The sequence below is a fragment of the Falco rusticolus genome, chromosome 13 (assembly GCF_015220075.1).
Source record: "Falco rusticolus isolate bFalRus1 chromosome 13, bFalRus1.pri, whole genome shotgun sequence".
Classification (NCBI taxonomy): Eukaryota; Metazoa; Chordata; class Aves; order Falconiformes; family Falconidae; genus Falco; species Falco rusticolus.
Genome location: NC_051199.1, coordinates 7,251,727 through 7,264,441, shown reverse-complemented (window position 1 = coordinate 7,264,441; position 12,715 = coordinate 7,251,727). Strand labels below are relative to the sequence as shown.

Below are 12,715 nucleotides of genomic sequence, written 5' to 3'. Positions count from 1 at the left end.
CTCATGCCAGAAAAGATTGTGACCATTTACTACTCCCAGGCTGGATGTTTATTGATGAAATTTTTAATTCTGAATATAATTTGTTTAATGTTCACATGTAGCCAATGAGGAGTATTACCAATTGCTGATGATAAATGAATCTCAGCCTGCTGGACTCAATGTGTCATCTTACACGGTGGAAGAGGTTGAGACTATAACCTCAGAATACATCATGAAAAATGCGGTGAGTATGGTGACCCAAGTCTACAGTGTGTATTGAAAATGTTTTCTAGAACTGGAATTCTTAGACATGTCTTAAACTTTCTTACCCAAGGTAAGGGTTGGTAGCTAGGCCAACAAGCTGAAGAAGTTGGCTTTTGCCTTCCAGGGGGTGTTGAAACTGAGCCTTTGCAGACTTTGCCAATAGCAGCTGGCTCTAAACATTTTTTTCTGACAGTTAGGTAGAAAATAAGTAGTCTAAACTCCTTGGTCCTCTGAATTTTATTTTGTGTGTAGAGACAATGGTGTGACGTATCTCAACATCTGTGTGAAATAATGCACTGAGAGACAGTTTTCATTTTAGAATAACCTCTAAAGTTTGAGAGTAACTCTTTACAAATTTTAGTTGAGGCATGCTGTGAATCGCTTCAGCTTGCCATTATCAGAAGGGGTTATTTGATGTTTCACTAGTTCGTTGTGTTAGTGTGACTAAAAAGTGATGAAAGTGTTGGAATTAGTGTTGTGCCTTCTTCTATGGTATTTGTCTAGTTCTTGTAGCTGGTATAGGCTTACTGTGTGATCCAGTGATACTGTGTCTTCTTGCCCAGATAAGAATAGCTGTGATGATCAGCATAGTTTTTAGCAGTAAAATGTTATGGTGAATGATTTTTTTTACTTATTCTCCACATTCCTGGTACTTTAGGTATATATTATGGAGTATTCAAAAAATAATTGCATCCAAATTTATTAGACTACCTTCCACTGTTTGGTTTGGGTTTTTTTTTTCCCTGAAGCCTCTGCCTGAATGTATGAAGTTCTGAAATCAATAACATAATGTCATGATGGGGGGTGTTCCTTAGCTTGAAGTAGGTGGGTTTTGTTGTATCTGTGAATAGTAAACGTTGCCCATAAGGTAAAACAAGTAAGAAGTCTAGAGTACAACTGAGAACTTCAGCCACATATCATAAACGTTGCTCAGTTGATTTGAAGCATCTGAGTGTTTCAAACTGGTGTTCTGATGACAGCTCCTAAGTTTGTGTATATGGTTGTGTTAGTGGATGGAGCACTAAAGGTTATGACGCAGGAATCTCTTTTGTGTCAAGAAGAAAACCAACATGAAACAACACAGGTGGGAGCGTGTATGGTAGTGTGGGACTTCTCCCCACCCCCACCTGCCTAGTCATTATTTTACCAAGTGGTTTAGAGCACTTTTTTGATTTTTGCAGTGGATGAACAACGTAAACAGCCTTTTACAAAACAGTTGAATTGCATAAATGTAAAATATGCCTGTAACAAGCACAAGGAAAATGGGCAGTTTTATAGCTAGAAGCTCTTTAGTTCTTAATTTGTTAATTCGTTCTGCATCATAAAATTTTAGGCAGTGATATTTAGGGCTTGTAACCTGGTAAGGTGCTAGTGTGTTATTGCATATTTCAAAAAGTGTACTGTCTCTGTCTACTTCAAAACCAGATTAATTTTATTGCTCCCTAAACAGATGCAATTTAACACTATTTCCTTAAAATTTGTTTTAAACTTATTAATGCTTTTACATCTTCAGTGCTTTTCTAATACATACATACATACTGGATTGAAGAATGTTTTCAACTAAGTAACTTGAGATTTTTGTTTTTAGGATATGTTTGCTGTAGCTGTTTCTTTGATTACTGGGAAAATTTTGTACATCTCTGATCAAGCTGCTTCTATTCTCCGCTGTAAGAAGGGTTATTTTAAAAATGCCAAATTTGTGGAGTTCTTGGCACCTCAGGATGTCAGTGTGTTCTATACTTCTACTACACCATACAGGCTACCATCATGGAATATTTGCAATAGAGCTGGTGAGTAGTCTCAACAGCAGATATTCTCTGACCTTCTTTCAGTCATGCAAATAATTGAAGATTTTTTTTTTTAAATATTCTATCCTTCTCCATCACTTTTTGAGGGTATAACGCAGATGCATTATTAGAACATCTCTGAACCATACATGTACACTTCTATAAATCAGCAAGGATTGTCTGTTGGCTAAAAGCCTATGAATGTCATTGTTTGTTGGTTCTCATGCCCCTTTCATCCAGATAATGAATGAAAACCAAGTAGGTATTCATGATGAATAGTGGGTTTGCTTTCCACTTTTACAAGCAATCAAATGACCACCGTTTTTCTTTAGAATGTCTTTCCTTCAGTTGTAAGGGGGATAATTTTCTGCCTCCTTCCTTTTAAACAGGTTATGATTTGAATACTGGACACCTTGAATACAGTGTAGAAAGATGTACTTCAGCCACCACTACTGTGCACTCACCAAGTGTAATCATGTCTCTGTTCTTTTAGCCTTAGAAAAATTGTTAGGCATGCTAATGGTGAGAATCAAATGTCTTGGGGCTCTTGACATTTGTTTGTGGAAGGATTGTTTTACTAGTGTAGCTACAGCTGTTAGGAATTAAGAGGTAGCTGCCAACTATTTTAACTAAACACTTGAAATCTGAGGTCTGCTCTAAATATTTGAAATTCCAATCCATTGTATACTAAGTCTATAAAGTCAGTGTGAACCATATTTAATCTGAAAAAAGAATTAGCAATTAGTATATACTAAGTAGTGTGTGTATCGAGCAGATCGGAAGGGATCTTGTGAGGTCTGTAGTCCAACCTCTGGCTCAAAGCAGGGTCAGTGGTGTGAATTCTGACCATGTGGTCCAAATTACAGGTACTATTCAGTTATGCATTTTTTTCTGAAATATTTTCCGTAGTTTAATTATGTTTCTGTATAGCTTCAAACTTCAAAAATGCAGTCATTAGAGCCATGTACGCTGTTCCATATATCAGGTGCCATAGATTATAATATCCAAAAGTATTGCGTGCTGAGGCCTTTGAAAGACCAGAGCTTGCCTTGAAAATCAGCCAGTGGCTACTCCGGAAAAGGAGGGAAATAAGCTTAAAAGGTGAGGGGCAGCCTTCATGAAAAATACTACTTTATTTTTTTCTTTTTTTTTTTTTTTCCTGGAGGTAGGTGAAGGGATGGGAAGTGGATTTGATGGTCTAGCTGTCCTAGTGCCTTTCTAGGGAAAAGGTCAGATTTTGAGGTCCCAGATAATAAAACATTTTTGGTCAACATGGTCAACACTATAGAGTACACTTGGGAAAAACTACTAAGACTGAACAGCTCAAACTGAAGAACTGTTTAGGTATGTTTTTGGCAAAAGGCTGCCATGTTTAGATATGTTTTTGCCAAAAAGGCAAAAGGCAAAAAATCATAAGCAAGCAGCTGTGATTCACATGCCAGCCTCGGAATCTGAGTGGTATTCAGATTTAGTTGCCTCTGAAATATATGGTTTAGTAAATAAATGTGGAGACTTCAGGGATCACAAAGAATTCAGCCTTATCATCAAGGAAGAATTCCTGTTTTAAATATCATATTCTCATCGCAATTTGTAACTTGTTATGAAATATGTTTAATATTTCTAGAGTCTTCCACCCAGGATTGCATGGAAGAGAAATCTTTTTTCTGTCGCATCAGGTAAGACAACAATATTGTAAAGCTTAGTATTGTATTATGAAAGCATGCGTTACAAAATATTTGACTTTTATAAGAACCATATGGTGTGTAAGTTTCTTACTTATCCATAATGTGAACGTAAGGCAAAACATATGCATGTCCTCTAGTTGATTAACTCCTAGAAGCTACAGAGAAAACTGCGAAGTGATCTCGGGAAGCTGCACCTTGGAAGTTAATCAGTGTGAATGTTGACCTTTGCGCCATAGAGGAAGCTGATTTGTTGTCTCCCACTGCTAAGGAAAGACTTCAGTCCATGCTAACTGGACCGTGCTGTTCAGCACCTGCTAGCGTCCCTTTCCTTCTAGAAGACAAATGTCTAATCTTTCTCTATGGGACACTTGAGATGAATTTACATGAGGGTAGCTTGACTTGTCTCTCTTGCAGTTACTAGATGACACACTTCCTTTTGGTTTTGTGTTTTTTCCCTTCTTTGCCTGCCCCCACACCCTGTAGTTGCTTTTGTTTAGGAAATGCTGGCAACTTATTCCATGTTCTTTCTTGCGCAATTTGTTCTTGCTGCTATATTACCTCTGCAAGCATATCTGAAAACAAAATATCATGGATCCTATTACTTAACTACTTCTGGAGTAAATGAATATTTATCATTAAGGTAGTATGAGTGGCCTTAAACCAGAATAAAGACAATGTGCTCACCACTCCAAAGCGCTGAATTGAATGTACTGTAAAAGTGCTGCTGATGTTATTGCAGACTTTTTTTTTTAAATCCAACTAACATTGGTTCCAAAAGCTTTAGTTTTGTAAAGCTTTGCTGTTATAAACTTAGTACAACTGAAATATATATATATTTATATTTTTTTGGTCATTGTGTGAATGGTGGTTATTTTCATTACGATGCTTTTGATTCTTAAGCAAACAACTATTACTTTAGTCAAGAATTTCTGAGTCGTCTTTCTTTTTAAATCAGGATAAATATTGAGTAAAAAAAGGTCTTTATGTTAACTGAGGGCATAGAGCAGTTCATAAAATACAACTTTAAATTCATCCATCTAAAGGGTCTAATATCACAAATTAAGGTTATAGGATCAACAAAATAACTTAGTCTGTCATAGGAGGTGGGTTTTTCTTTTTCCATCGGATTTCCATTTAAAGCAATTGTGGATCTTTTTATTTCAGGCAGTTGAGAGGACAATGTATTCTTTATTGCACTTAGTATGCAAAGGATGCCATCAGAATTGGCTTCTCTTCTACCAAAAAAAAAAAAGAAATCAGAAATTTAAGTTCTTGGGTGCTATTTTAGGAGCTATCATGCAGTTATTGTCATGAGGGAATTACAATAGATAAAACTTTGTTTAGCATAAGATGAATCTGTTGAAACAATTAACTCTGTTTAATTATTAGTGCGGGAAAGGAGCGTGAAAATGAGATTTGCTATCACCCATTTCGGATGACTCCTTACCTTATCAAAGTGCAAGATCCGGAAATTGCAGAGGACCAGCTTTGCTGTGTGCTGCTTGCAGAAAAAGTACATTCTGGTTATGAAGGTAATCCTTTGAATGCACAAAAATCACTTTGGTTTCCTGAAAGTAGGACCTGTTCTATGTTCTGCTACAGGAAATTCCATGTGGTGTAGCGCAAGTGAATTTCAGACTAAGAAAGCCAACTATATGAATTACTGTCAGTGATCTCAAGTTTTATTAAAGTGAAGGATAATTGGTTCTGTTCTCTGCCCTTGCTGAGGAGCTGTGGGCTGGCAAGCTATTCTGTATGCTCTTAGGCAGACTTCTAGGCTTTGCTCAGTATTGAACAGGAACATGTAGCTTGAAGTGCTTTATATATGCAAAAACCCCAACTTGTTGATCTGCTTTTATCTTTCTCTCAGCACCCAGAATTCCTCCTGACAAAAGAATTTTTACAACTACGCACACACCAACCTGTCTGTTCCAGGATGTAGATGAAAGGTAACTTAAAAAAATACTTTTTTTTTTCAATTTGCTGATAAGCAAGCTATCCAGTATCTTCACAGGTATTTTTAGAACTTAAGATATCTGTGTAGGGTTAAAAAATTATGTGACTCCGGAAGAGTACATCCCCCAATATTGACTAAGCATGAAGACACATTGTGGTATTTTAAGTGGAAAACTATCTGTCTGCTAACAACTTCTTCCATTTTCCTCCCATCTGGGGCAAATCTAGACATAAACTCAATGAATGAAACCCATGGTCAGGAAAATTCAGGTGTTAACAACCATTACCAGCATGAGATTTATAGTTTTTAAAGTTCGATCTGATTAATAAGAAACAATATGCTGCTTTCCCAGATACAACTAGAGGTGTGTCTTTTAAATGCAACATTAGGTCTTAAAAAAAAAAATAAAAAATTGTGTTCTCAGTTCAAACCACACTCTTCATAGTTCTTGCTGTTGTTTGTATACCAAAACTGCTCAAATTCTACTTGCTGAAGACTTCGCATGGCTTTGACAGTCGTGGAAGCTGATTAAGTGTTCACATTTCAGATCTGCTGCCTGTGATCTTGCTTCAAGAACTAAGGTGTAAACCAAGCTTTCCTTTAGTCTTCTGGACTGCTTTCGCCTGAGGCCTTTCAGGGAGTGTTAGGTGATGAAGAGGCGAAGTCTATGGAAAGGAGGGAAGATAATCCTTCAGAGTTAGGAGTGTACTTGACTAAGGAGGATTTAATAATCTCAACAACAGGAATGCACTCTGGAATATCGCCGGATTTTGAAGACTTGACTTAACAAGAGAATTCACTTATTCCTGAGTTGAAAACAAAGGCTACCTTTTCCCAGTCTTTCTTTTCCCTTGTTTTACTTGATATTTTCTTCATAATATTTTCTGATGTGCCATATGTGGCATTTTTTTCTTTTTTTTTTTTTTTTTCCCTCCTTAGTGAAAACTAAGTTTGCTGCAATAGCAGCATCTGTATTCTGAGATTCTCCACGCCTCTTGTTTTTAAGCATTCTAAGAATGCTAGAATTTTCTTTGTAGGTCTAGACGGGGGGAGGGTGTCTGCAGATAGAGTGGCGATACAATGAATAATTTTGGAATTCTGTAGTATCTTTTGTGAAGGAATCTTCTTGTTTCTGAAGAAACATGCTGTTCATGGCAAAATCTTTGCAGAAGAGGAAGGGATTAGGGGAAAGGAGGTTACTGGGAAGCTTGGCTAAGCTGAAGTTCATAAGGCAAAAAAAATTACTGTTGCTTCTGAGGCAGTTTATCTGCAGAGAGGTCAGACACATCAGTGTTACTGCAGCAAACATTTTTTTTTATTAAATGAGAATTGCAAAAGGTAGCTGTTGGAGATCACTATAGAAGAAGACTATGGCTAATCAGTGAGGGGTAAATTTGGACTTTAAGGTACAGCTGGTTTGGGCTAACTTGTGTGGACATTGTAGCTTGGCATGAAGAGTTCCCACAGGATAGAAGACAATGTAATGCTGACAAACAGAATTTCCATGGTGTAATTTATACAGTCTCTCTAAACAGTTTCAGTTGACAAAAGAAGTGCTTAGTCCAGTATAGTTCTGTCATCTTCACGGATTTTTCTCCCTCCCTCATTCTCACACGTGCTCCAAGCCAACTGCTGCTTTGCAGGGTAGGTTTATAGTCTCAGATAGGCTAATGGCACAATGCAAAGCTTCCCTTCCTCCATGCAGCCCAGTGTGTTTATTTCCAGTAGTCACTTAACAGAAATGGCAAGATTACTGAACGGAAAACTTTGCCCTTATTCTTGGGCTTGAGTGGAGTGAGTACAGTAAATCCTTTCTCGATGACTACTATGGAAGCTTCTTTCCAGTTAGGCTGGTGTTGTCACTTATTCTCAGATATGATTTTTGAACATTCACAGTGAGGGTTGATTACATCTTGGTCTGATATTAGGACTTTCTTTCATCTGTTTCTGTCTTCTGATATATGTGGTTGATTTTGCTTATTTAACTCCTGAGAGCATTGGCAGCCAGATAAACATTTACCGAGATAGGCATATGTAGTTTATTACTCTTAAGCTCTCCAGGGTTAGGTGGAATACACAAAAATAGATTCTTGGAGAAAGTGGAGTCTAATATTTAAAAATATACAACTGAACACCTGCTGCCGAGTGAGAATTGTTCATAATACAACACTGAAACTGTTGCCTGACTTGCATAAAATAAATTCTGTAATCTGTATGTGTTAATGGGTTGGAAAACTGCTTATTTGTCCTAAGTCTGCAAGTGGATCTCTGCATAGAGTATGTTAAGTACAAATAATTTCCCCAAAATTAAATGGATCATTCCTGTATATATTTGTCTTAGAAATGTATTTGATACTTGATGTGCATGATGGTTGTAAGGAGTTCTCTATAGTTCACAGTGGAGTGAGTGATCTTAGTAAATGAATTTAAAGCAGTTTCCTGTTTAGCTTGCAATCATATAAAGAGACTTCCTATTCATGTTGTTCTGACACTTAAAATGTAATTGTATAAAACACTAACCAAACTTGCTGCCTCTCCTCATCAGCTGTTCTTTTGCCATATGTGCATTTGCCTTCATAATATGAGTTTAACAACTTAAACTCTTGAGTTATTTTTCAGTTATTCATTATGAGGAAGCATAATGATGCTGAAGTACTGCCACTAGTAGATAGTAAATTAAGTATTCTCAAATACAATACTGTATAATCACAAAAATGCTGGTTGGAAGGGACTGCTGGAGGTCACTGTTCCATCCTTGTGCTTGAGATGGAACCATTGCCCAGTTCTAGGTTAGGGCAGCTGTGACCTTGTCTCAGTAATGCCTGAAAACCTCTTAAGGACGGAGATCACACAACCTGTATGGGAAACTGTTCCTGTGTTGAACTTCTTGTTCTGTTAAGAAACTCTTCCTAACATCCAACATAAGCTTTCTGGGCTGCAGTCTGAGGCTGCTGCCCATAGTTTTATTGGCTGGCATCACCAAGAAAACTTAACTCCATCTTTGTAAGTCCTCTTTCCAGTAGATGTGGGAAGCTCCTGGATCATTCATTGTTCTCCTCTGCGTCAGAACAGATGAGCCCAGCTCAGTGTCTACTCATTGGTCTTATATTCTAGATGCTTGACTCTTCCAGTGATCTTCGTATCTGTATAAAAATGCATAGGGGACTTCTTACTTTTAATAGAAGTGACTGAATTTGCATCTTTCTTTACAGCTAGGTTAATAAATAACAGTTTAAAGTTTTATCCCTTTTACGGTAGGTGTTCTGTCGAAACTCAAACGTAAAGTTTGCCAGGCTTTAATTAAGCAGGTGGCAAAGAATAGGAACAGTGCTGAACAAAACATCATGTTTTCTTCTACTTCTTACAATGTTATTTGAAGTCCTAATTGAAGTCGTTCAGAGCTGATTTGTTATTTGTAGCTATTGCTACTCCTCTAGTAGCATGACTTTCCTTATGCGCTTTGAATTGGGCAGCTTTTCTAAATGTCGGTGTGTCAAAATTATATCAATTGGTATTTCAGCTTTGTGAAGTCATTTGCTTTAGATCATCCACAAGCTTTTAAGACTCCTTAACTAGTTGATAGCAACCGATGCCTTACTGAAGGATCATTTCCCCCTGAATATCTCAGCCTCTTTGCCAGAAGGGGATGTTTGGGGAGCTGATCTAATTCCAGTGGGTTGTTTGGAAGTGCGATATTGAAGCGTTTGTCCCATAACGCTTTAGAGTTGCAATGCGACACAGGTTCTGTGTCTGTGGTGCACTGCAGCCAAGTTCTTTGTTAAAGCTGGTCAGACACTTGCTTTCTGCTCCTGGGTGGGCCTTTGTCATTGAATGGGGCTGTGGGGGAAGTTGTACCGCACTCTGAGTTTACAAGGTGACTTGGTGGCATCTGGCAACTTCTCAAACATTACTGAGTGGTGTTGGCTTACACCTCGGAAAAAAATAATGCATTGGTTTTGGCAGTTAGCTTGCAGGGTAAGGTGCAAGCTAACACTCGTGAACTTTCACTCTTTCTACTTTAGTGTGAATGCTTTAAGTGATCAATGAAAATCACTTCATCACAAAAATTAGTCATTCACATTGTTAGAGGTAATAATGTGCAGGAATTTGGTAACATTATTTTTAATTCACTGTTTTAATTAATAAGCTTGCTTCCTTGCAGCTCCGTTATGAGTTGAACTCTTAACCTGCCTGTGAGAGAGTTTTCTGGAGTCCTAGTCAGCTGTCCTGTTGCTAGTTCAGCTGTAGTAATCCTGTGATCCTTAGCCTTGGCTTGCAGCCCGTAGATTGGGGTACTATTTCCCTTCACAGGAGCTTTAACAGATTAAACTTTATTAATGCTCTTTTAAAATTAGGGTAAGTATTTATCCTGTAGAGCTAGGTAGCATAGAAAAGACAGAACTGCTGTAGCAGACTCCTTGATTTGGTCTGGTGGTGTACTTTTGTAAAATTACTAAAAAATCACAACCATGCCACAAACAAACAAAACCCCTCTTCTTCAAAGAGTACTACTGATATCAAGTTGGCCCTGCTATTTCCCCAAATTTAAGCTTAAACTTACTCATTCTCTTTTTCCTGTAAAGAGCAAATAAACTGAATGGAAACATTTTAAAGTTTAAATATGCTTTTATTCAATTTGATTTTAATTTTTTTTCATTTTTTTCTTTCTCCAGAGCAGTACCTCTGTTGGGATACCTACCTCAGGACTTGATAGGAACACCAGTCTTGGTGCATCTTCACCCAAATGACAGACCCTTAATGCTAGCAATTCACAAAAAAAGTATGTAATCTCTTACTGTGCAGAAATATAATTTTTCTAAAAGAGGAAAGTGACTACAAAGACCTCAGCAAGTAGGAGGTGAAAATTAATTGTGACTGAATTTTTCTGCAAGTAAATAATGAGTCCTTTATTCTACAACTTGGTTCTTGATGCAAGTAGATGAAAATGAGAAATCGCTCAATGTCATTTTTCATAGGAAGCTTATGTGTCTGCTGTAAACAAATTGACTGTAAATGAATATTTGAGACATAAAGAAAATTTTCTTGGGAATGCAGTGATAGAAGTTGTCATACGTTAAACGTAGTTTTCTTATTTCATAAAGGAGAAAATAGGAGCGATCCTGGCAATGTTCATTTATTAAACTTTGCAAATGTAAAGGTGTTTCTTCAGTCATCGTTAGCTTGTATTCTGAAGGTGATTTTCTTAACGTAGTCCAGTAAATAATGAAGGTCCGCTTATTCTGGTAGCACAGTATTTCTAAATGTACAGACACGTCTGGTATTTTTTCCTTCAAATATCATTTTCCTTTGCAATGCATTGTGAAATCCTGAATCATTAAGTAGCGTTGTGCAAACATTGATCTGACTCTTTTTTTAACTGTTCCCTGCAGTACTGCAGTATGGAGGACAGCCTTTTGACTATTCGCCAATCAGGTTTTGCACTAGAAATGGAGATTATATAACCATGGATACTAGCTGGTCCAGTTTCATCAACCCTTGGAGTCGAAAAGTTTCATTTATTATCGGAAGACACAAAGTTAGGACGTAAGTCAACAAACTGTTGGACTTTAACATCTTTCTTTATTATATTTTCCCTCTCCTTGAGTTTATATAGTGATCCTTAGGAAAGACATAAAGGATTGCCGGGGGGGGCAGGGCAGGAACTACACATAAAAATTACATCCTTTTAAAATTGGATTTTGTGATGTACTCACTGATTTAAAAAAAAATTAAAGTCCTTCAAATGCTGCTAGTACTGTGAAGAGTTGCTTCAGAAGAGGGAAGTCATGGTCAAAGTGAGTTAAGGGTATGTATTCTAGATATGTATTTTATATAAAGGTTGTAGATGCAATAGAATCAGAATCAGTTTCTGTTGACTGTATATAGAGATGGTAACTTGAAGTTGTCGTCTCTCTGTGATGGAAGTACTTGCATTGGTAATGAATTGGCTTATGTTTGGTTTATGCAGTGGTCCCTTGAACGAAGATGTCTTTGCCGCTCCCAACTATACAGAGGATAGAATCCTTCATCCCAGCGTTCAGGAAATCACTGAGCAAATATATCGGCTATTATTGCAGGTACAGCATGTGCTTTAATGTTACCCTTTTCATTTCCCACTGAAGAAAGGTCATTTATCTTTGTGTGATGTTTTGGTTAGCTCTCCACTCTTGTAGTCGAATTTGTGGCTATAATCCTGGAAATTACTTTACACTCGTGATAACCAGACAAGACTTAATGAAGTATCTTAAAGCTCCAGTTATTATTTTAAGGATTTTATGCAGCTATGGAGTCCTCACAAAATAAATAAAAAAACAAAAACAAAAACAAACAATTAAAAATATCCTAAAATAAATCTTTTCCTCAGATGGAATTGCTGGTAACAATTTCAGTTTTGTTTAAAGCTGGTTTGCTGAGAAATATGTGTTTATATATATTTTGTTGTTGTTAACAGCCTGTACACAACAGTGGATCCAGTGGCTATGGAAGTCTGGGTAGCAATGGTTCACATGAGCACTTAATGAGCGTGGCATCCTCCAGTGACAGCACAGGAAATAATAATGAAGACACTCATAAGGATAAACCAGTAGGTTTGGTTTTTCTTATTCAAGTGTGTGGCACAAAACAAATGTGTAAAAGTGGGCTTTTTTTACTTTTAGCATAACTCTTTCAAATTAGAGATGGAAGACTGTATAAGGAAAAAGTGATCTATTTTTCGCTTAATATGGACAAAATCTGTCTAGGGGAATAAACACTTCTGATGTAGATGAAGTCTCAGGATACTGAAGCATAGTTATAGGTGTGAGAGTTGGTGTGCCTAAAGAATTTAAACCTGTACAGTATGTTAACTTACTCTTATGTCCATTATATGCGATATGCTGTGTTTCTGGGAAAAACAGCTGGATATTTGAAAGAAGTTCCTTTTGGGAGGGGAAAGTCTAATTACTATTTTCCCACATGAAACTAAAGATAAAATAGTCATACATGCATAGCCAAGTGATAGCTTGACCTTGATTGCTTTTTATGTTGCAAAATCACACTATATA

General features: G+C 37.1%; 1 protein-coding gene across 11 annotated transcripts in view; it reads left to right on the top strand.

The window, feature by feature from the left end:
• The window catches only part of PER2 (period circadian regulator 2), a 51,294-nt gene that overhangs the window by 22,686 nt on the left and 15,893 nt on the right, over nucleotides 1–12,715 (top strand). For all 11 annotated transcript variants that reach the window (XM_037406681.1, XM_037406685.1, XM_037406686.1 and 8 more), the window contains 9 exons: nucleotides 102–223; nucleotides 1,832–2,033; nucleotides 3,655–3,706; nucleotides 5,105–5,247; nucleotides 5,586–5,664; nucleotides 10,346–10,452; nucleotides 11,063–11,216; nucleotides 11,641–11,749; nucleotides 12,124–12,255. In XM_037406681.1, the coding sequence (XP_037262578.1) occupies nucleotides 102–223; nucleotides 1,832–2,033; nucleotides 3,655–3,706; nucleotides 5,105–5,247; nucleotides 5,586–5,664; nucleotides 10,346–10,452; nucleotides 11,063–11,216; nucleotides 11,641–11,749; nucleotides 12,124–12,255 (1,100 nt within the window). The remainder of the gene's footprint in view (nucleotides 1–101; nucleotides 224–1,831; nucleotides 2,034–3,654; nucleotides 3,707–5,104; nucleotides 5,248–5,585; nucleotides 5,665–10,345; nucleotides 10,453–11,062; nucleotides 11,217–11,640; nucleotides 11,750–12,123; nucleotides 12,256–12,715) is intronic.